This window comes from Chlorocebus sabaeus, chromosome 3, assembly GCF_047675955.1.
Source record: "Chlorocebus sabaeus isolate Y175 chromosome 3, mChlSab1.0.hap1, whole genome shotgun sequence".
In the NCBI taxonomy this organism is placed as follows: Eukaryota; Metazoa; Chordata; class Mammalia; order Primates; family Cercopithecidae; genus Chlorocebus; species Chlorocebus sabaeus.
The window spans coordinates 83102607-83128031 of record NC_132906.1 but is presented as its reverse complement, the minus strand read 5'-3'; the positions used below and the strand labels follow the sequence as shown (position 1 = coordinate 83128031).

General features: G+C 39.5%; 1 protein-coding gene across 8 annotated transcripts in view; it reads left to right on the top strand.

Moving 5' to 3' along the window:
- NALCN (sodium leak channel, non-selective) overlaps window positions 1-25425 on the top strand; it is a 351429-nt gene that overhangs the window by 228266 nt on the left and 97738 nt on the right. For all 8 annotated transcript variants that reach the window (XM_007960806.3, XM_038007863.2, XM_038007864.2 and 5 more), the window contains one exon: window positions 7305-7379. In XM_007960806.3, coding sequence (XP_007958997.2) covers window positions 7305-7379 — 75 coding nt within the window. The remainder of the gene's footprint in view (window positions 1-7304; window positions 7380-25425) is intronic.

Below are 25425 nucleotides of genomic sequence, written 5' to 3'. Positions count from 1 at the left end.
CTGTCTAGTGACTATTTCAGTGAGCCAGTTTATTTTTTGTTGTTGTTTGTTTTTAGTTTTTGGAGACAGGGACTTGCTCTGTCACCCAGGCTAGAGTGCAGTGGCACATTCACAGCTCACTGCAGCCTTGACCTCCCAGGCTCAAGAAATCCTCCCACCTCAGCCTCCTCTTAAGTAGCTAGGACCACAGGCATGCACCATCACACCTGACTGATTTTTTTTTTTTTTTTTTTTTTAATGAGAGATGGGGTTGCCCAGGCTTGTCTCAAATTCCTGAGGTCAAGCAATTCTGCCTCAGCTTCCCAAACTGCTGGGATTACAGGCATGAGCCACCACGCCCAGCTGAGCCAGTTTTAAATGGCTGCATTACACGCATTAAAAATGAAAACACACAAAAAAACCCAGAACTTTTTTTTGCTTTTCTTTTTTTTTTTTTTTTTTTTTTTTTTTGGAGATGGAGTCTCTCTCTGTCATTAGGCTGGAGTGCAGTGGCGCAATCCTGGCTTACTGCAGCCTCTGACTCCCTGATTCAAGTGATTCTCCTGCCTCAGCCTCCCAACCTCAGAACTTTTAAAAGGAAAAATTTAGCAGAAAGAAACTGATGTCATCACTTTGTGATTATTCCAACCTCCCTCTCTTATCCATGACCTCTGTGGCACTCAAGACGCCTGCCCATACTGCCTTCCTCTCCAGCCTCCAAGCCCTCTGCCTGGAAGCCAGATTCTGGCCAGACTTACTCACCAGGCCCTCACCACACCACCTGGAATGCCTTTCTCACAGCTCTTTCCCCAAAATCAGCCTTCTCCGTGGCATCTGCGTGGCTTTGGAGAGCATCCTTGGGTCTCTATCATTGTCTCACAATCTTCAATAAGTAGTGTTCAGAAAATGCCCCCCTGGCCCATGTGCCCAGATGGACTCTCCGAGTCTAAATGCTTCAAAATGGCACAGAACTACATGTGTGAATTCGGATGGGGCTTCATTTCTGGTCCTCCTCCTTCACACTTGCGTAGCCGCCCTTCCCCTCCGCGCTCCAATTTTCTTTCACATTTCTGCTTTCTGAGAAGAAATAGGACTGATTTCTGGGATGGAGCATGAGAGACAGAAAGCCCTGGAGAGAGAGAGACAAAGCATGTTTCCGTGGGAGATGCCCACACACCTCACTTGGGGGCATCGGCAGTGTTGGTACCCACCCAGGTGTGTTTTGACATCCAAGACTTGACCCTAATTCTTCTTGGAACTTGATGGGGAAAGAACCTTGCTGGGGCCCCACATGGGCCAGGGGCAGCCTGGGCAGAGTTGGGCAGCTACCTGAGAGTTCTAGGTGGAGAGGCCCGGAAGATCCCGCAAGAACAAGTCTCCATTAGTTCCAAGCGGAATGGCAGCGCTTTCTAAGTTTCCCTCAGAGTTGAGAGCTGATACATCTGTTATGAGAACAGCAGCCCAAGCCAAAGACCATGTGGAGGCCAGGCACGGTGACTCACACCTGTAATCCTAGCACTTTGGAAGGAGTTCGCAACCAGCCTGGTCAACATGGTGAAACCTTGTCTCTACAAAAAATACCAAAAAAAAAAAAAAAAAAAAAAGTAGCCAGGCGTGGTGGTAGGTGCCTGTAGTCCCAGCTACTTGGGAGGCTGAGATGGGAGGATTGCTTGAACCCAGGAGGTGGAGGCTGCAGTGAGTTGAGATCGCACCACTGCACTCCAGCCTATGTGACAAAGTGAGACCCTGTCTCAACAAAAAAGACTAGGCAGAGAGTATAGTGAATTAAATGGGCCTCCCCAAAAGATATGACCATGGCTTAATCCACAGAACCTATGAACATGACCTCGTTGGAAAAAGGGTCTTTGCAGATGTAATTAAATTAAGGATCTTGTGATGAGATCATCCTGGATTATCTGGGTCGGCCCTAAGTCCAATGACAAGTGTCCTTGTAAGAGACAGAAGAGCACAAGACACAGAGAGAAAGCCTTGTGCAGATAAAGGCCAAGTGACTGGTGTTACGAAGCCACAAGCCAAGGGACAGTGGAGGCCACCAGTAGCTGGAAGAGACAAGGAACCATTCTCCCCCATGGTATTTGGAGAGAGTGTGGTCTTGCCGACAACTCAATTTTGGACTCTGGCCTCCAGAATTGTGATCAAATAAATGTCTGTTGTTTGAAGCCACCAACGCCGTGCACTATGTTCTAGTACTCTAGGAAGCACATACAGAGGACATCAGTGGGAATCACAGCTCTTAGCTTTGGGAGCTGAGATGGTGGCCAAGTCAGCAGAGAGAAAATTCCAAACCCCCAATACAGCCTCATTAGTTCCCCCGATGGGGGATGGAGAACACATTACCCAGCTTGTCATGGGTAACCTTGATCTTAAACGACCCCTAACAAGAAAAGAAGCATTCATTCAAAAGTAACTGAGCTTTAAAGGTCCGAATTGAATTGATGTAGCAAGATGTTTCCAGCCACCGACAGAAATGGAGGGATTGTGCACCAAATTCAACTCGTTTGTAGAAAAACCAAGACATTTATTTTAGCTTTGCATAACTAATTTTGCGTCTGTATATTTTCAGACATTGTATAGCTATACTACACGTCAGGGTTGCTCGAGGAGAATTAAATGAAAAGAAAAACCTGCAATTTGTTGAGCTATTGTTAAATATTTTACAAATGAGGGCACCAGAACTCACTGTGGGCTGGCAGTTGCCACGTGGCTTGTAGCTGGCAGAGCCTGTTTGCTACCTGAGCTCTCTGACTCCAAGCACAGTGCTCTCTTCTATGTCTGCTTAATTCAGTGATAAACATCATTGCAGTGAGTGCAATATTGTATTTATGTTTCTGACCAGGCAGTGCCTCACACATCCATAGAGTCCAATCAACTGTTTGTGGAATTTAATCGAATAACATAGCCTTGCTGTCCTTAAGTAGCCTGCCATCTGTCCAGTTTGGGGGATATAATTAAAAATGAAATCTGCCAACCCATGAAACCTCTCCTTAAAGGTAGAGGAGAGAAAGCCCAGTTTTCTTATTGAATAAGCACTAACACAGGCTGCAATGCACATCACTGGCAATCTGTTAAAGAGATCACAGAGGCAGAAAATACCTCCCTCTTTTATATCACCGCTTTCCATACGTGTTCTCAAAATAGAAATAACTAGTCCTCAAGTAAGAAGACTTGACAGCACCACTTGTTAAATATAGTTTATCCTAAATTCACCTGGTAACTGGGGTGGCCATCTGTGGGAGCTGATTGCCTTTATCCAAAGGAAAGTTAAAACTTCTCATATTTCTGTGACAAGTAGGTAAGTTTACAACTTGGAGCCAGATGTCTAAACTCCCACCCTCCATGGAGAAGGGGAGATGGAGGCTCTGTCTTCCTTGATGTTTACGTTACTTCAAGGAGACAGCCCTCAAGGAAAACATTCTTTTAGGTTGTAGAACTGGTAAGAAGCTTATTTGGCTTTTTAAAGTATTTATATACATCTCAAACGGAAAGGGAAAGAATTTGCAATTCCAAGTCTTGTAAAGGAAATGCTCTAAGAAAAAGGAGGCGAACAGGATCCCTTCCGACCTCCCTTTTTATAGATTCGTGTTTGCACTTTCACTGGAGAGATAGGAAACCCGATTAAATTAGGACTGAGCAATGCCTGCTCCAGTGCGCAGGGGTGAAAGAAAGGGTATAAGATATCCCCTCCTGCAGAAGGAAACCAGCAGGTGAACATCTCAGAATTCGGGGTGAGAAATCAAGGCAAGGGAAGGTAGACTCTGCCTCTGATACTATTTTCTGTCATCAAGGTTTTGGGAAATGGGCTGAACATGGAGTGAACTTTAAAATGTCCAGTTTAGAATCATGTCTAGTTCAGAATAAGCCTGATGCCCAGTTACCAGTGGTGTACTAGTCATGGTGATGTTAAAAACCCTCCAGTCTAGATCATTCTGTATCTTCTTCAAGCTCTGATAAGACTCCAAAGGGCATGGCTGTTGAAAAGAAGGGTACTGGCATTTGTCCCAAGCCAGGCATGTCCCATCACAATTTAATCATGTTGATATACTCATTAAAATTGAAAAAGAGCTAGCCATTAACTTCTGCATAACTTCTCTAGCACTGGCTGAATTATCTCAACTTTCTGACCTTCATGCTTAACCACCTAATATTAACAAATGAGAATAATTCATTAAGAAGAAAACTGAAATGAAAAATATAAGTTAGAAATGAAAAAGATGATCAAGTGAATGTGGGACTTTAGAAAATTCAAAGTTGAAGAGGGACTAGAAAGTAAAATATTTTTAAAAATTATACTATTTTGTTGTTTTATTTACCTGTTCTAAAAGAAGCATACATTTTTAAAAAATCAGAAAATCATAAAATTTTTAGAAAAAAAAGTATTACTCCAATACACAAAAGCAAGTACCATTAATATTTCTGAAGTACCTGCTTCAAGCATTTTCTCTATTACTCCATTATATGCATAGTTGTGCTTCTACCATTTATATACTCTTATTTACTGTTATAATGTAAGTGTTTTCAACACCACAAAAATTCCTTCTAATAGAAGAAAATACCTAGGAATCCAACTTACAAGGGATGTGAAGGACCTCTTCAAGGAGAACTACAAACCACTGCTCAATGAAATAGAAGAGGACACAAACAAATGGAAGAACATTCCATGCTCATGGATAGGAAGAGTGAATCAATATCGTGAAAAGAGGTAATTTATAGATTCAATACCAGTCTCATTAAGCTACCAATGACTTTCTTCACAGAATAGGAAAAAAACTACTTTAAAGTTCATATGGAACCAAAAAAGAGCACGCATTGCCTAAGACAATCCCAAGCCAAAAGAACAAAGCTGGAGGCATCATGCTACCTAACTTCAAACGATACTACAAGGCTACAGAAACCAAAACAGCATGGTACTGGTACCAAAACAGATATATAGACCAACGGAACAGAATAGAGCCCTCAGACATAATACCACACATCTACAGTCATCTGATCTTTGACAAACCTGACAAAAACAAGAGATGGGGAAAGGATTCCCTGTTTAATAAATGGTGCTGGGAAAACTGGCTAGCCATATGTAGAAAGCTGAAACTGGATCCCTTCATTACACCTTATACAAAAATTAATTCAAGATGGTTTAGAGACTTAAATGTTAGACCTAAAACCATAAAAACCCTAGAAGAAAACCTAGGCAATACCATTCAGGACATAGGCATGGGCAAGGACTTCGTGTCTGAAACACCAAAAGCAATGGCAACAAAAGCCAGAATTGACAAATGGGATCTCATTAAACTAAAGAGCTTCTGTGCAGCAAAAGAAACTACCAGCAGAGTGAACAGGCAACCTACAGAATGGAAGAAAATTTTTGCAATCTACTCATCTGACAAAGAGCTAATATCCAGAACCTGCAAATAACTCAAACATATTTACAAGAAAAAAAAACAACCCCATCAAAAAGCAGGCGAAGGATATGGACAGACACGTCTCAAAAGAAGACATTTATGCAGCCAACAGACACATGAAAAACTGTTCATCATCAGTCGCCATCAGAGAAATGCAAATCAAAACCACAATGAGGTACCATCTCACACCAGTTAGAATGGAGATCATTAAAAAGTCAGGAAACAACAGGTGCTGGAGAGGATGTGGAGAAATAGGAACACTTTTACACTGTTAATGGGATTGTAAACTAGTTCAACCATTGTGGAAGACAGTGTGGTGATTCCTCAAGGATCTAGAACTAGAAATACCATTTGACCCAGCCATCCCATTACTGAGTATATACCCAAAAGATTATAAATCATGCTGCTATAAAGACACATGCACACATGTGTTTATTGTGGCACTATTCACAATAGCAAAGACTTGGAACCAACCCAAATGTCCATCAGTGACAGACTGGCTTAAGAAAATGTGGCACATATACATCATGGAATACTGTGCAGCCATAGAAAAGGATGAGTTCATGTGCTTTGTAGGGACATGGATGTGGCCGGAAACCGTCTTTCTGAGCAAACTGTCTCAAGAACAGAAAACCAAACAATGCATGTTCTCACTCATAGGTGGGAATTGAACAACGAGAACACTTGGACACAGGAAGGGGAACATCACACACCGGGGTCTGTTGTGGGGTGGGAGGAGGGGGGAGGGATAGCATTAGGAGATACACATAATGTAAATGACGAGTTAATAGGTGCAGTACACCAATATGGCGCATGTATACATATGTAACAAACCTGCATGTTGTGTATATGTACCCTAGAACTTAAAGTATAATTTAAAAAATAAAAATAAATGGAAACTACTATGTTAAAAAAAAATCCGCTAGTGTATTAGTTATCTATTGCTATGTAATAAATTACCCACACATTAGAACATTAGAAGCCTACTAGCGAATAGATGTTTATTATTTCAATGAGTTTCTTAAATTTGGGAATCTGAGACAGGCTTAGCTGGGTGTTTCTAGTTCAAAGTGTTAAGAAGTTGCAGTTAAGATGTTGACTACAGCTGCAGTCACCTTGAAGTTTCACTAGGGCTGGAGTGCCTGTTTCCAAAATGGGTCACTCTAGTGGCTGTTGGCAGGAGGCCTCAGTTCCTCACCACATGGACCTCTCCAAAGGGCTGCTTGAGCATCCTCACAACATAGCACCTACTTCCATCAGAGCAGGTGATCTAGGAGAGACCAAGGGTAAAGACACAGTGTCTTTTATTGCCTAGCCTCATAAGTCACACACAATCATCTCTGCAGCCTGCTGATGACACAGGCCAGCCATATTCAGTGTCGAAGGTGACTACACAAAGGCATGAACCAGGAGTCTAGAACAACGCTAGAGGCTATCTTGCAGAGTAGCTACCACAATGGGAATTTATAATGGCTGCATGCATCTTATCACATAAATCTCTATAACTGTATTGACTATTCATGCACGGGTGGATGTTATTTCTAATATTTCCTTATTACAAACGACCCTCTAATAAGCACCTGTGTATATTAAGCTTTTCATCAATAGTTCAGATCACTTTTTTAGAAAATAATCTCAGAAGTGGGATCGTTGAGTTCCAAAAAATCTTAATTTCCTTTTTAAGTAAGTTGGCTTCATAAAGCAAATTAGTATTTTATATTATTTCAATGAACATATGCATTTCATGTATTTGTGATAAATACCTTGAAATGTCTACGCAATAGTTCATAACTGCATGTTTATCTTTCATTTAATGAATTCTATATTCAATATATTTTAGGTAACTATATTATATATGTAACATTTTGATACTTATGGCATGTGCATTGTTATTTCACCATTTTTTAGATCCTTCTGAGTTTGTTTGTTGCTGTTATTTTGGACAACTTAGAACTTGATGAAGACCTAAAGAAGCTTAAACAAGTAAGTAACATATGGGAGTTTTTTTTTTTTTAAAGCAAAAAATAACAGGGGCAAACCATTTGCTTATAGGCAATATTAAAAGTTTGAACTTCAAAGTAAAAATAAAATTTAATAAGTTAAGGCTATCCAAGGTGGTAAAATGGTGTTAAGTTTAACTTCTATCTAATACTAACAAGGGAAACTTTCTGTTACTCTGTAAATATCCTAGGAATCATTTTATTATTTTTGAATAACAGTAAGATGGGCAGAGTATGGTCAATTGGATTTGGAGACTGTTCTCCTTCTGCCATTAAATGAAGGTTGTTTGGAAATGAGATACCTCAATGCCATATTGCCATTTTGCATAATTATATGTAATACCCTTTATCATCATCATAAAAACATTATAATCAACCTGCCTGTCTCTAGACACTAAAGGAGAATTTAGTCTGGGTGCCCATAGTGAGTATAAGAAACAGAGTAGAATAAATGATGAAATGTGGGCCCAGTTATGTATGAAAACAGACAGGATGTCATCATGGTGAAAAGTATACCCCAAAAAATGAAACTAGAAATAGGTGAATGCTATGTTCTTAATGGCAGGAGAATTACAGGTATAGTCAATCATTCCCATAGTTTCTGTGGCATGGAGGATATTTGGCTTGAATATTTGGCTCTATCAAAGAGTACAGACCCTTTGAGAAGAAGAGCTCGCAAGAGGAGTGGGACAACGGGTGGAACGTTCTTGTATCACCCTCCCCAACACTGAGAGAATAGTTGAGATGTTAACTACCAAACTCTACCCAACTGTTAGAATGTTGACAGAACCACAGCTGTTATAACGTTGACAGAACCATGGCTCTTAAACTTTCTCTTCGGAATTGTAAGCAGGCCCTCCATGTTCAGAATTTTCCAAAGCTCTCTATTTTTAACAAAGCAAAAAGTATAACCTATTTAAAATTTTTTTTATCTATCTCATGATCAGGTTAGGCATTTCATTGTATCACTCTTATCTTTAAAGCCTATGCTTTTAACAGAGGCTATCAATAAGGGAAAAAAATAAAACATTGTTGTGAAGATTCCCACTCAGAGCATACCAAGAAAGGTTTTGAGTTCTTTACCATCCTACAGCTGCCCAGGCAAATGGGCATCTTCCCGGCTCTGCTGGAGATGATTTCTTCCATGTCTTTTCACTCTGTGGCAGCAGTGATAGGTTCTTCAAATAAGAGTTGGGACATCCCTTTATGCCATCAATGAAAATACTTTGTGTGGCTTCTAGTTGCAGAAAAAATATCTAATAGGTGAGTTCAAAATTGTAATTAGACATGACCAATAAAATCTACTGCTGTAGCATCACTTTAGTCCATGCTTTACAAATCTGGTATTTTGTAATTAGACATGACCAATAAAATCTGCTGTAGCATCACTTTAGTCCATGCTTTACAAATCTGGTATTTAGCTGTAGCCTTTCCTTCATGCCGTGTTTGTTATGCACAGATATGTACTATCCTCAGAGAGTACGTTACAATATGTATTCTATAGATAAAATTTAAAATATCCAATTTATGTCTAGCTAGTGCTACTGCCAGGTTCCATATGCTTTTAAATAACCGTATAACTCCAGCCCACATTTGTAAAATAATTTTTCTGCTGGAAAGCAACAAAATAAACGTGTATGTAGCAATTTTTTCAGGATTATGAATTCAAACCTACGGATATTTTGCAGTGTTAATTTTTTTCAACATTTTAACTTATTTTTATATACACGTATATGCGTAGCCTACTTACATTTGTTGTCATCTATATATCTAATGGTCACAATAGGCATTTCATATCTGACCCGAAGTAAAAAAAACCAACAATAATTCTTTCTGGACTATAAAGTTTTCATAAACTATATGGCTCTTCACTTTGAGTAAATGTCATTATTTATAAAAGTGGCTTTTAATCACTTGCTAGATATTAGTGAAGCTTTGTGTTTCTGGAAATTCTGTATATCAGAATGCGTTATCCAATTGCACTAGCCTACAATTTGGACCATATACTCTGGGTATTTGGGCATTGAAAACTCCAATCATAACACAGCAATTCCATTTTTGTTAGTACTTTTTACACTCTTCTTTATTCATGGTTGGACTGAAACTACACAGCTATTAAATTCTTCTATTAATTTCATACTTGAAACTCATTGAACCTGAAATTCATTAGAGCAAATATTATTAAACTAAGTTAAAGTGTTCCTGGTTAACTTTCTCTCATTGTTGTATGATTATGTTTTGTGTTTTCACTAGTTTTTAACAACTGTGTCATTTTTTATCCCCCTGATTTTTCTTATTGTCAGTGATCTTGGCCTTTAAGGTAGGGCTCTTTTGCATATTTTTAAGAACACACCCATTCACACGAGTGCACTTTCATATATACGCATAGTAATGTGGATACCTCAAACTTTAGGCTGTCTTTTACAGATTCTTTTAAAAAACAGTAAAATTGTTACCCTAAATATTTGTTTCAGTTGTCCATGTACAAATCCTTTCCTTAAGATTTAAACTTACATACCCTATTTTTACTATTCCCAGATAGTAGAGTGGAGGAAATGTTCAAAAAAAGTGTTTGATTTTCTTAATGTTTCATGTTTCAGAAAGCCCTATGCATTCCAAATTCCATCTTTGCTCTGTTCAAACTTTTTGCTTCTTTTACCATTTCTGCCAGTCTGTAGATTCTCATAGCTATGGTGACATTGATTGAATCCTAGCTCAGTATCAAGTGTTTTATGTTTTCACCTATTTTTCGAAACAACCCATTCAATGCAGGTATTATTATTATGTCCATCTTACGGATGAGGAAACTAAGACACAGAGAGGTTAAGTAACTTGCTCAACGTTGCACAGCCAACAAATGTCAGAGCTAGAATTTGAACCTAGGCAGTTTGGACCAAAAGCCCACGTTCTTAACCTCTAAACTGTATTGATTCAAACTAAAGCTATATAAAGGCCAAACATGAGTCATGCATACTGTTGAGACTCACTCATAGAACTATGAATTATTTGTTTATAAATAATGATGTTGTAGATAACAAAGGCATCATCATATTCACCAAGTAACTGTTAGAATGAAGGACAGTTTCTGAGGAATAGCGGTGAATGCAGCAACCCAGTCATTAAAACTATCCAGATTAGTTCTTCGTTTCCTCTCAGAACCCAGAGGATCGAATCAGAGCCATGGGAGTTACAGCCTTGCTGCATGATGGCAAACACCACTCAAGGTGCCATTTCTCAATGATCTTCTTGGAGTGATGATCCTCCTCAGACACCTACATAACAGCTTAGCATAGCAACGTTTTAGTGACTTTAATGTCTTTTAGTATCGATATGTTTTTAACTGTGTTAATATATAAAAGTTGGTTCATAGATTTTTTTCAATAATAATAAAAGCCAGTGGCAGTTACCTCTAAAATGGGGGTATTGCCCTGGTGCAGTGGCTCACACCTATAATCCCAGCACTCCCAGCACTTTGGGAGGCCGAGGTGGGCAGATCACCAGGTCAGGAGATCGAGACCATCCTTGCTAACATGGTGAAACCCCGTCTCTACTAAAAATTCAAAAAACAAAAAAATTAGCCGGGCATGGTGGTGGCGCCTGTAGTGCCAGCTACTCGGGAGGCTGAGGCGGGAGAATAGCGTGAACCCGGGAGGCAGAGCTTGCAGTGAGTTGAGATCGCACCACTGCACTCCAGCCTGGGTGACAGAGTGAGACTTCATCTCAAATAATAACAGTAATAATAAATGAGGTTGTTAACATGCAGCACTCAGTAGGGCTCAATAGAGGAAGAAGAAGCAGCCCTCGTGCTGGGGAGAGGAGAGGCTGCCCTTAAGCTAAAGGTGTGAGATGGTGGTAGAAAGTGAAAAGGTACTAGTGAAGAAATTATAATGGGAAAACACCAGATATGAAATAAAGAGTATGAATATAACACAGGGATAAAGGTACAGGAATGTGGCCAAATCCAGAGTTAAGAATGTGTGTACATCAGTGGCCAAAAGTCATGGCCTTCCCCTCAGAAGCTCCCTGAGGGCAGGCATGGGCTGCATGATAGATTGTCGGTGGGCCTGTGTTCTCCTGAAGGAGAAAAGACACTGTATGTCTTTTCCCATTATTTTTCTTTGCAACCTCTGTGTGCATCAGGGGTAGTTTCTAGCCAAGGACTGCTGAGCTCTAGGGGTCCTCAGGAAAAGCTATGGTGTCATTTTTAATACTTCAGGAAGCTGGAAGAGAATTGTGCATTTACCTTAGATAAGCCCGCACCTGCTAAATAAAATGTCAAGTTTAATACTTTTAGCTGGAAATCTGAAAATTCTAAGTGGCAGCACGGTTTCCTTAATACTATAGTTCTGCAGTGTTTTCATACATACTTTCCTTTAAGCAAATTTGTTTAAAGATACAATGAATTTCTTATTGCTTAATCAAGGCATCTTGGCAGGAAAAATGTTTAGGTTTTAGAATCCAGGGGAGAAAATAAAAGGGCTTTTTGGACACAAATTTTGAGAGGCTCTTATGTGTTTATTCCCATCACCCCCTCTCCAAGATATCACCAGTGTGTGCTGTGATGGTCACCTCTATGGCTTTTCCTTTGTCACTTCTTGCAATTGTGTTCCAAAAACTCACCTCAATCATGTAACCATATGAAATTCCTCTATTGCCCTCCCTGTGTGTTGTATATAGGACACAACTGTTTCCTAATAGCAATAGGGCAGCATAATCTTTTCATAGCTGCCATCATTTACATGATCCCCATATTGAATTACACTGAAACCGTATTTCTCTTTTCAGCATCCCCAAAAGCCAATACAGAGACCTGGGAAAAATATATATATGTGTGTGTGTGTGTATATATATTATTACATATATGTAATATATGTAACATATATGTGTATATCATACATTAAATACAAAAGTTATTTTGTATTACATATATGTAATAACTATATGTATATATTAAATATAAAATTATAAGTAATACATGACATAAATTATATAATGTGTGCTATATATGCATAACGTATATAAAAATTATATTTTATATTTAATATTTATACATATATATAACATTGTTTCTGCATGACATTTAAAAATTGACTAAAAATGAGAGATTGTGAATGTATGATTGTGGTAAGCTGAGGAGATTCCTGATAAGTCAGTTGGTATAGAGGCTACAACACAACCCTTGACCTAAAACTTCTCTGAACAGTAAGAGTTGATGACCATGAAGCTCAAGTGATGCAGGAATGACACTGGAGAATGTAGACAGAGTTTTGCAAGGTTTGAATATGAAGATAATTCTTGCATCTTTAATGATTTTTGCAAATTCAGTGCAAGACAGATATGAAGGGTTTTCTTTTAAGCAGTATAAAATTCATTAAACTTTGAGGGAAGAAAAACCCCATGGAAAAGCCTGAGGGGAAGAAGCATTGAAAAGGGAAGTATAGATAGTCTGTTTAGATTAAATTCAGAGCTGTGAAATTGAAAACGGTTTCCCCAGCTCTGTATCCAGTCTCACTTAAATCCTGGTTCCAATTTGATGATGGTTGGTCTTTGCTAGAGTCCGCTGCATAGTGGTGGGTAGATATTATTTATTAAGAAGCTTTCCTCTCTTATTGACTGTGATTTTTTTAAAAACAAAAACCATAAATATCTTATATTCTCTTTTGTTAAAGTATGATCTCCAGGTGAATGTTTTTGTTTAGCCTTAAGCTGCGTGATCGTTGATTTTATGTGTCACCTTGACTGGGCTAACAGATGCCCAGATAGCTGGTAAAACATTGTTTCTGGGTGCCTCTGTCAGGTGGTTCTGGAAAGATTTGCATTTAAATTGGTAGACTGAGTAAAGCAGACCCTCTTCCCCAATTTCGTCGAGCCACTTCCAAAGCTTTGAGGGCCCGGATAGAACAAAAAGGTGGAGGAAGACTAAATTTGCTGTCTGTCTCATTGCCTGCACCATGTAAACAACCTTCTCCTGCCCTCGGGAAGCCTGGTTCTTAGGCCTTTGAACTGTTGCCCTGGCTTCCAGAGGTCTCCAGCTTGAAGATGGCAGATGGTGGGACTTACCAGCCTCCATCATTACATGAGACAATACCTTACAATCAATCATGATGTATATTTTATTGGCCCTGTTTCTCTGGAGAATCTTGCCTAACACACCCTGAAGCTCTCATTTGCGTCTCCATTTTGTCGCCTATATTGAGTTCATTTCAGATTGAGGGTGGTAGCAAGGTGACAGGGATGCTGCTGGAAGATGCCATTCAGCTGAACACTGGTTGCATCTCCTGGTGTTAGTTGAATCTTCAATCTTCTCTGCATTTTGTCAGCCTCTCATGAATGAACTCAAACTTATGTAACTTTAAAAGACTGACATAGCTACTACAGGAGCAAATGCTATCTATTGAGAACTGCCTTGTGTAGGCTACTTTATGTTAAATTATCACATTTAATCCTAAATATTAAAGACGTGACAATTAACATTCAGGGGAGTGAATTTCTTGCCCAAGTCCACGCACTTCATATGTGCCTGAGTCAGGGCCACAAAGGCTGTCTGACACTAAACCAATGTCCTTGCTGAAAGAGGCTACGCTGCCTGCAGAGAACCACCTCCTTCCTTTATGATGAAAAGCATATCTAGCTAGTTGTGGATTGGATGAGATGCTTATCCATTTTTTACATCAGCATATTTTCTCCCTGTGGGTATTCAAAGAAGAAGCCAAATTATAATCAGACTATGGCTTAGTGAGCCAGGAATCAGGATGGAGAGGGAGGGGAGAAAGGTTGTGTGATTCAGTTACATAGATGATGGTTTGATAGGTGCAGCAAACCACCATGGCACATGTAAGCCTATGTAACAAACCTGCACATTCTGCACATGTATCCGGGTATTTAAAGTAAAATCTAAAAATAAATAAATAAAAATATTTTTTAAAATGCATAATGACATAGGCTAAGATAGGCTGAGATCATCTGAGATATCTCTTTTACAGTTGAGATATTAGTGACCCAGAAACTAAATCTATTCATTCTGTGAAACTGGGGTCTGGACACTCATCTACTATCCTATAGATATTGTGTCGGGGCTAGGGACAGGTGATGGTCAGGACACTGTTTCTACCCTCAAAAATAACTCACGAGCCAGTGGCAGAAAGAGACAAGTAAACAGGCAGTTTGGGTTCAGTGGTGATCATTATAAGAATAATGTTTTGGAAGCACACAGAAAACATCTAAAGCAGACTGAAATCAGGGACATTTTCTCACAAGCAGGTGCAGACTGAAATCTGGAGGTTGAGTAGTGCTAATCCAGGTGAAGAGGATTGGAGGAAGATGGCATGAAGAAGGGTACTGAAGACCAGGGGAACTGCAGACTCTTTCTTAGTTGGGAAAAAAACAGAGTGGCTTTGTGAACACTAAGAGTTTGCTGTGGCTAATGTGTAGAGCAAGAGAGAAAATTGTGAGCTGGAAAAATAAGCAGATACCAGCACAGGAAATGCTTGAGCAGCACTAAGCATCTTGGTATTATTCTGATGGCATTTATGCACAGGGTGTCATAATCATACCTACATTTTGGTGTCAGTATGAAATGAAATGGAGAGCACCTAGACTGGAGATGGAAGAATCCGTTCTTGAGGCAAGTGGTGATGGCAGCTTGAACAAAAGGAAATCAGAATGAGAGAATATTGGAAGTGGTGGAGAAGAGGATTTAGTGACAAATTAGATATAGGAAGGGAGAAAAACCAGGACACAGGGATGTCACCCAGATTTCTAGATTTCTTTAATCACTGATGCAGAAGAAATACAAGAGAAAGAAGAAATGAGAGTTTTGTTTATTTGGGGTTTTGGGGGGGGGAAGAAGATTGGTCATATTTTCCCTGAGATGCCTGGGAAATATCTATGAGACAATGTCTATGGAGAGATATAAAGTTTAAAGTTTAGGTGGAATGTCTAGGCTGAAACAGATACTGAAAAGGAGCAAAATCAACATGCAGATGGTAATTTAAGCCTTTAGTGAGCCTGAATTTACCAAGGGAAGGATGGTTCCCTAAGGGGTAATAAATACATGGTATGAACCAGTGAGGAGGAACCAAAATGTGTATTATCATACCTAAGTCACAGCACAAGAGGTAAAAGGAAAGAATAGGTTTGTCATCAAAATCAAAAGGTGAAAGAGTTTCAAGAGAGAGGCTTGTTCAACAATCTCAAAGACTTCAGAGAGGTCAAAAAAAACAGTCACTATGGAAAGCGATCCCATTTGCAGTAGCATGAAAAAGAATAAAATACTTAGGAATAAACTTAACCTAGCAGGCAAAAGACACATACCCTGAAAACTATAAAATACTGAGGAAAGAACTTAAAGAAGCCACAAATAAAGGTGAATTCTGACTTACAATGAGTCTACTTAACAATTTTTCTTTTTTTAGACAGAGTCTCAACCTGTTCCTTAGGCTGGAGTGCAGTAGCATGATCTTCTGCTCACTGCAACCTCTGCCTCCCAGGTTCAAGTGATTCTCCTGCCTCAGCCTCCCAAGTAACTCGGGTTACAGGCATGCACCACCAAACCCAACTAATTTTTGTATTTTCAGTAGAGACAAGGTTTCATCTTGTTGGCCAGGCTGGTCTTGAACTCCTGACCTCAAGTGATTCACCTGCCTCAGCCTCCCAAAATGCTGGGATTGTAGGCATGAACCACCTAACCCAGCAACTTACAATTTTCTGATTTTTATGACAGTGCAAAACAGATACACACTCAGTATGCTCCTTAACTTATGATGGAATTACATCCAGAAACACTCATGGTAAATTGAAAATATCATAAGTCAGAAAAATGCACTTTTAACTTACAGTATTTTCAACTTTTAATGAGTTTATCCAGATGAAACCCCATCGTAAGTTGAGGAACAAGTGAAAATACATTCTGTGTTGAAGGACTGGAAGACTTAATATTGTTAAAATGTTCATACCACCCAAAGTAATCTACAGATTCAATGCAATCCTTCTCAAAAATCCAACGGCATTTTTTGCAGATATAGAAATCTTAAAATTCATATGAAATCCCAAGGGATATCAAATAGCCAAAACAATTCTGAAAAAGGAAAACAAACTTGAAGACATCATACTTCCTTATTTCAAAACATATTACAAAGATACAGTAATCAAAACAGTATGATACTGGCATAAAGATACACATATAGACCAGTGGAACAGAATAGAGAGGCCACAAATAAACCCTCACATATATAGTGAAATAATCTTCAACAGTGGTGTCAAGACCACACTGTGGGGAAAGGGCAGTCTCTTCAACAAATGGTGTTGAAAAATTGGATAGCCCACACACAAAAGAATGAAGTTTGGCCCTTACCTTGTATCACATATAAAAATTAACTCAAAATGGTTTAAGGACCTTAACAAAAGACCTAAAACCATAAAGCTCCTAGAAGAAAACAAGGCAAAAGCTTCACGACATTGGAATTGTCAGTGATTTATTGGATATGGCCAGACAGCAAAAGCAAAAATAGGGGACTGCATTAAGCTTAAAAACACTTGTACATCAAAGGAAACAATCAGTAGAGTGAAAAGCCAACCTATGGGATTGTAGAAAATATTTCCAAATCATATGTCTGATAAGGAGTTAATATTGACAACATGAAAGAGCCCCTATAGCTCAACAACAAAAATACAAATAATCTATTTTAAAAATAGGTAAAGTGCTTAAATTGACATTTATCTAAAGAAGATACACAAATGGCCAAGTAGATGAAAAGACGTTCAACATCACTAATCATTAGAAAAATACAAATAGAAACCACAATGAGGTATCACTTTATTAGGATGGCCACTATCAAAAAAACTGTTTGGCAAGAATGTGAAAAAATTGCAACATTTGTACATTGTTGATGAGAATATAAAATGGTGTTGCTGTTGCGGAAAACAGTATGGCAGTTCCTAAAAAAATTAAACATAGCATTGTCATATGATATAATGCACTTCTGGGTATGTATATCCAAAAGAAATGAAAATAGAATGTCAGAGATACTTGCACATACATGTTCATTGTAGTATTTTTCACAATAATCAGAAGGTGGAAGCAACCGTAGTATCCACCAGTGGATGAATAGATAAACAAAATGTGGTATCTACACACAATGCAGTATCATTCAGCCTTAAAAATGCATAAAACTGACACATGATACACATGGATGAACCTTGAGGACATTATGCTAAGTGAAATAAGCCAGTCACAAAAAGACAAACTATGTATGATTTCTCTTTATACGAGTTTATCTAAAGTAGTCAAATTCAGAGAAACAGAAGACAGAATGATAGTTGCCAGGGGCTGGGGAGAGGAGGAAAAGGGAGCTGTTGTTCAATGGGTACAGAGTTTCCATTTTGAAAGATGAAAAAGTTCTGGAGATCTGTTGTACAACAATGTGACTATTTAACACTACTGAACTGTACACTTAAAATGATTAAGATGGGGCTGGGCGTGGTGGGTCATGCCTGTAATCCCAAAGCTTTGGGAGGCCAAGGTAGGCGGATTGCTTGAACCCAGGAGTGTGAGATCAGCCTGGACAACGTGGCAACACCCTGTCTCTACTAAAAATACAAAAAATTAGCGTAGACATGGTGGTGCATACCTGTAGTCACAGCTACTTAGGTGGCTGAGGTGAAAGGATTGCTTGAGCCCAAGAGATCAAGGCTTCAGTGAACTCTGATCATGCCATTACATTTCAACCTGGGCAACAGAGTGAGACCCTGTCTCAAATAACAGCAACAGCCACAACAAAAATGATCAAGATGGCAAAATTTATGTTATATGTTTTTTGCCACAATTAATTTCTTTTCTTTAAAACTGGTCACCATATTAACAATAAGGAGGTGGTTAGTGATGGCAATAAGAGCAAGCTCAGGGCCTTTGATGATACAGAGCTGGATTGCAGAGGATAGGGAATCAATGACGGGTAAGGAAGTGAAGGTGGATCACCAACCTTTTCCTCAAACTCCTCATACTGCTTCCAGATAGACCACCTGGTTGCTGACTGATTCTTACTTTTGTTAGATATGTTAACACCATTTGCTACAGTGCTACCCAACCTTTTCCCATTGTGATGTGCATAGAGAATATTTGTATAACACACTGAAGTCAATAGGTAGGAAGCACAAGCAGCTGGAAATATCAGATGTCAAGGATGCCTGCTGCTCCAGGGAACAGCTGCCCAGGAGCTAGAGGACCATACCCTGAAGAACCTATAAATAAATAGTGGCTGAAAGTTGGAAAACTCTGCATTTCACTCAAACCTGTTGATGCTGCCTAACTCCACGTGAAGCCATTCTTTCAATCTTTTGGTCAGAGATGACTCTCTTGATGTCAGTTTATTATTGCCCATAACTTTCCATGATGTAAATCTCAAAAGATAATTTTAAAGAGCATTTGATCTGCTATTTCTGAAATAGCTACTTACTTTTACAATAAATTCTTACTTTTATAATAAATGTTAGGCTTTTTATAATAAATTCTCTGTCACACTAAGACATGAACAGCAATAAAATTGGTTTGAAGAAATGAAATGGCTAAGACTGAGAACAGTTTAGATCAAGGTTTAAGCCAAGAAGTTACAACAGAGGCTCAAAAGTTGGGAATATCAATTTCAGCATAAAAACAACAGCCTAGGAATCTAGAAGTCAATCAAAAAGTGGCAATATGGGAGGCCAATGTGGGAGGATCACTTGAGTCCAGAAGTTGGAGACCAACTTGGGCAATATAGTGAGGCCCTATCTCTACAAAAAAATAAAATAAAAATTATTGCAGTGTGGTGGTCCATGGCCTGTGGTCCCAGCTGCTTGTGAGGCTGAGGTAGGAGAATCATCTGAGCCCGGGAGGTCAAGGCTGCCGTGAGCTATGATTGTGCCACTGCATTCCAGCCTGGGCAACAGAGAAAGACCCTGTCCCCTTAAACCCCCCAGAAAAACATAAAGATAGAAACAGTCAACTGGATTTTTACAGTCAAATAAGTAAAAGTGGGAGATTCAGAAGTCAGTTCAAAACAGAAGTACCTGTTAGAATTGATGTCCTCCTGACATGAGTGGAATTGTGTCCCTCAAATAGATACATGGAAGTCCTACCCCTCAGTCCCTGTGAATGTAACTTAATAGGGTCTTTGTAGATGCAATGAAGTTAAGATGAGGTCATTAGGGTGGACCCTAGTCCAGTATGACTGGTGTCTTATAAAAAGAGAAGAGACGCAGACACAGACACACAAGGAGAGCACCGTTTGATGATGGAGCAACAGACCGGAGTGATGTGGTCCACAAGGAACACCCAGGATTGCTGGGTCCATCACCAAGATCCATCACCAGCAGCTGGAAAAGCCCCATGGAGTAGACACCCCTCAGAACCTCCGGAATGAGCTTGTCTTGCTGACATCTTGATCTCAGACTTCCAGCCCCCAGAAATGTGAGACAATACAGTTCTATTGTTTTGAGTCACTCAGTTTTTTGGAACTTTGTGGCAACGGCCCTAGACAACTAACGCACCTCCAGAGCCTTGTTCTCTGGACTCAAGAAGAAACGATCCCTTCTAAAGCTGGCAAGTAGCGTGGCTGAGAGCCTGGAGCAGCAGGGAACAATGGACATACCCTTGGAATCCTGCGCCAGCCTGCACCACCTTGGAGCAGCTTTCTCAGCAGATGGAGTTATTTTATTATGCCTTTCTTTGATTATAGGAATCAAACCCCATCATAGTAAAATTTTATAGACTTGAAACTTTCTTAGAGGAAAGGTTTCTGTAAGCCCTTCCAAAATTTCACTTCACGTATGATTAACCCAAACCAGAGGGACTTTGCTTTAGAGACCTTTTCTTTGCCTCATCCACGGATACTCTGGACTGTTTTGTTAGCATGATCTCTCTTACCATGGAACAAACATGAAACTACACACCTAAGATTGTCCACTCGAGTTCACATTGGTGGGTTGTCGATTGTATCATTCATTAATTGTGCTAATTCAGAATTATTTTCATTCCCGTTTCCACAGCACTCTGCAAGGTAACCCTTCAATTAAAAAAAAAAAAAAAAATAGGCCAACCACAGTGACTCACACCTGTAATCCCAGCACTTTGGGAGGCCAAGGCAGGTGGATCACCTGTGGTCAGGAGTTTGAGACTAGCCTGGCCAACATGGTGAAACCCTGTCTCTACTAAAACTACAAAAAAATTAGCCAGGTGGCATGCGCCTTTATGTAGTCCCAGCGACTCGGGAGACTGAGGCAGGAGAATCACTTGAACCCAGGAGGCAGAGGTTGCAGTGAGTTGAGATCGTGTCTGCAAATCTCCATCTCAACAAGAATGAAACTCCATCTCAAAAAAATAAATAAAATATAGTGGGATTTGGAGGGGAAACGTGCCCAAACTGGAGAGAAGCTCACATTTCAACTCCAGCTGAACACCACCCACTGCTTAACTATAAGGATGCTATTTTATTTTGTTTCCTTTAATCAAGAGAACAAAATTGTTAAGAAACATGAGTTTACTGCACTGTACCATTAAAAACAGCAAGGATGATAATGAAAAGCAACTTCACAGCACTTTTTCTTTCAGATCCTGTCATAAGCAATGGGAAACTAGGTTGCAGTGGTTCTAAGATAAAAGCATGACAATTAGTTTTCAGTTTTATGCAGCGCCTGACAGTTGATGAATTACAAAAAAGTTTTCTTATAGTTGTGTTAAGGTTTGTTGTGAGGAGTTAGAATAGTAAGATTTACCCTGTGTGGACCTACACATTAAATAGGAACGTGCTGGAGCTGGAGTCACTGCCCTGATTCCTTTTGGACTCAAGTTTCACACAGTCCATTTGGATCTTTTTTCAAGAAATTCATGTACTTTTCCATTCTCCTGGAAGCATCCTCACTATCTGCTTTATCATCCATTCTTCAAATATTTGAGTCCCTACCATGTGTACAAGGCTAGGCCAGGTACAATAATAAATGAGTTCTTTACTCCCATGGAGCCTTCTGGTCTAATAGGGGAGTTGGATGTAAATCAAGTAATTAAAATAATTCCTAACTATGTAAAGATTGAGATGAGCTTTCTTCAGAAAATAACATCATTTAAGGAGAGACATTCGTAGAAGACCCTGACACAAATGGTGGTCAAGGGTGAGGATGAAGAAAGTTACAGGAGAGCTAAGTTTTGCAAGATGAGCCTTGTGGACTTCACAGAGGTGTGGTGGGTCAGGGGAGGGGAGCACAGCTCCAGGGAGAAGGGAAAGCCTCTGTGCACCCAGAATGAAGGAAGACCAGGGTGGAGTGGTACACAGTAAGTGTAGAAAAGTCAGCAGGGCATGAACCATTCAGTGCCCTGAGAAACACAGTAAAGACGTTTACCTTTTTTTTTTTTTTTTTTTTTTTTTTTAAGACAGAGTCTCACTCTGTCACCCAGGCTGGAGTGCAGCCGCGTAATCTTGGCTCACTGCAACCTCTACCTCCCAGGTTCAAGCGATTCTCCTGCCTCAGCCTCTTGAATAGCTAGGATTACAGGCATGCACCACCACTCCTGGCTAATTTTTATATTTTTAGTAGAGACGGGGTTTCACCATGTTGGCCAGGCTGGTCTTGAACTCCTGACCTCAGGTGATCCACCTGCCTTGGCCTCCCAAAGTGCTGGGATGACAGGCATGAGCCACCATGCCAGCTGGGATATTTACCTTTAATGTTTACCTTTGACTTGAGCCACTGAAAGCTTATAAGATGGGAGGCAGTGGTGAACCAGAGAGCTATTTGGAAAATAAAATCAAGAGGGACTTGGTGATAGGTTGGATTTAAAGACATGAGTGGGAGAGTCTCAAAGATGACTCCTGGTTTCAGGTTTCTACTAACTGAGTCAAGAAACACTAGCATACAATCATATTTGGGGGAAAAGTTCATCAACTCAGCCTTGGGCATGTTGAGTTGGTGAATCTTTCAAGATGTCTAAGCAGAGATACCTAATAGTTGTGTATAGGTCTGGAGTTCAGGGGGGAAGGATGGCTGCCTGGAGATATAAATGTGGAAGTTCAATGTAATTCTTAATTATTTATTCAGGTGCTGTTCTAGACATGTGGAGTAGGTCAGTGAACAGAATAGACAAAAATGACTGCCGCCTTTGAGCTTCAGTTCTAGTAAAGTTCTCCATATTTTCATAATAGTGGAAGGTATAAATCTGGATGAGGTTGTACAGGGTGGGAAGAAAAAAGATACTGGAGCCTTGAGGAAGAACAACATTTAATAACTGCTGGTGTTTGCCTTTATGGTAACTCAGTCTGTCTCTGTTTCCCTCCTTGTGTATTTTCACTTTCAGTTCCATTGCAAATAGTAAACATTTTCTGTGTCTCAAGTTCAAAACTCCCAACAAGAACAGACCTGATTGATCCAGCTAATCAATATGATTCCTTTTAGGCAGGAATTTCATCTCTGATTGCCTCGCAGTGCTGGCTGGTCTTATAGAAAGTCCTTCTCTTTGGCCCAGTTTCTGGCTCAACCAGCTTTGACAAGGGTAATGGGTGACTTTGTAGAGCTTTAGAGCTGAATTAAAGAAAACACAAGATGAGGATAGGACATTTTTGTGGTGCCAGAAAATAAAGAAGAGCTAAAAAGGAAAAAAAGAAAAGAAAAAAGAAACAAACAAAATAGACAGAAATATGTCTGAAGACTAGAGAAGCCGACTGAAAGAGCCCCTAGTGGCCAAAGCAGGAAGACGTTGAGCAATGAAATGAATAAGGAAAGTACTGGGTTATAACCTAAAGAATACAATAAATAGTCACAAATCCATATTTATATAAATACATGATTGAATAAATAAATAAAGGAGAAGGGACAACTGATTCTCACAGAATAATTCCAAGTAATAAACATAAAGAAATAGAAATAATAGAATAATAAATGAAGAAAACAGAAAATGGCCATTAGGACACCATTGTAATTGCCACAGGCAAGAGCTAATGAAGCCTCAAAGTGTCCTCTCCACATCTTTTTTAAATTATTGTAGCAGCTTCAATATCTGCTCGCAAATTCTTTGATACTCCTCCTTCCTAAGAGATAAAGCTTTAATTCTTCTCTTTTAAGTGTCAGCTGAAGTCAGTGACTTGCTTCAAGCCAATGGAGTAGGAAAAGAGAAACATTGAATGTAACTTTATAATGCAGAAACCTGGCCGGCATCACCTTACCCGAGTAAGGACAGTTAACCTCAATGTCATGTACACCCTGATATGATGAGAAGGGCATATCATCTCCATGATATTTGTCCCAAAAATGTATAACCTCAGTCTAATCATGAGAAAACATCAGACAACCCAAAATTGGGGGACACTCTGCAAATTACCTGACTGGTACTCCTCGGAACTGTCAAGGTCACTCACAACAAGAATTAGAGGAATTGTCACAGCCAAGATGTGACAATGAAATGCAATGTGGTTTCCAGGATGAGCTCCTGGATCAGACGAAAGTCATTCATGCAAAAACCTGGGAATTCCCAATGAGCTCTTTCGTTAAAAGTATTTGACCAAGGTTAATTTGGTAGTTTTGATAAATGTTCTATGGTATATAACATGCTAGGTCAAGGTATACAGGAACTCTCTGTACTATCTTTGCGACTCTCATGTAAGTTTTAAATTACTTCAAAATAGTGTTGTTGTAAATAGGATGAGAATTTTTTATGGTAAGCTATAATAATGCAGCATATAAATTAGCTCCTGTGTTGCCTTGTTCAAAGACACATACATCTATGTAACTTTATACCATTAATACGTTGTATCAAGTTTACACTTAATTATGCTTTTTTGATCTCAAAAAGCTGGGAACACACACTTTATTAAGAACCACATGTGATTTTTGTGATTTTGTTTCTAGTAGAAAATCTGATGTAACTTGTCATTACTCCTCTTTCATCTTTGCCAGTAATATAACTTGTCTGAAATTGGAAGACTTGCTTGTGCTGGATAATATAGATGATTCCATATTGTAAAGGCTCTAAGAAAAGAATAATAGAATGAGGAGAAATATTACAAATGATCCTCTTCTGCCTTTTGATGGGAGTCTATTAGTGTTGATTTCTTGTTCTCATCACCACTGGATTGTCGTTGCATCGTGTGTACAACATGAGGCCACAGGGCCACAGAGAGTTCTGCCCTTAATTAAAAATGTGTCATGCTAGTAGGGGAAAAGCACACATAATTAGAAAGTTATAGTGCAAACCCCTGAGCAAGGTGCACAGAGGAAGATGTGGCTAAACGCAAGGTGCACAGGGGAAGATGTGGCTAAACGCAAGGTGCACAGGGGAAGATGTGGCTAAACGCAAGGTGCACAGGGGAAGATGTGGCTAAACGCAAGGTGCACAGGGGAAGATGTGCCTAATTTGGTTTAGAGGTAGGTCCTGGAGGATGTGTCTAAAAATGAAGCATAAAATTTTCTTAGGAAAGTGAGAGAAAATATCCCATATAAGAGGAACAACAGGCACAAGATTCAGAAGTAAAAGTGTACCAATTGCTTGAAAATGTTGTTTGGTTGTGGCAGTATACAACAGTTTTAGAAGCTCAAGCTCTGGAATCCAGAAGTCCAGTTCTGTGTGACTTCAGGCAGCTGATTGAAGCTCCATGGACCTGTTTCCTCATCGATGACCTTGCATAACATGGAGCTAATTATGGTACCAACATCAGGGAGCTAATTTTTAGGGTTAAATAATATTAGCATAAAGTGCTCAGCATCATATCCAGCATGCGTGTTTACTGCTTCCCCTACCAGTTGTTATTCTGAGAAATATTCCTGGAGAAGATGGTTTTAGAGGGATTTACAAGAGTTAAATAAGTGTATTGCAGGCATGGGAAACAGTATCTTCATGTGACATCCCTATGTGAGGGGGGCACAAACCTACGGGTTAGAGCACAGAGGGCAAAGCACTGGAAGGCCCACTTATGCCATGCTAAGAAGATTAGAATTTCTTCTATACATAATTGATAGTCTTTGCATTGCTTTAAGGACCAGAGGGACATAAAGGTATTTCTTTTCTAGAT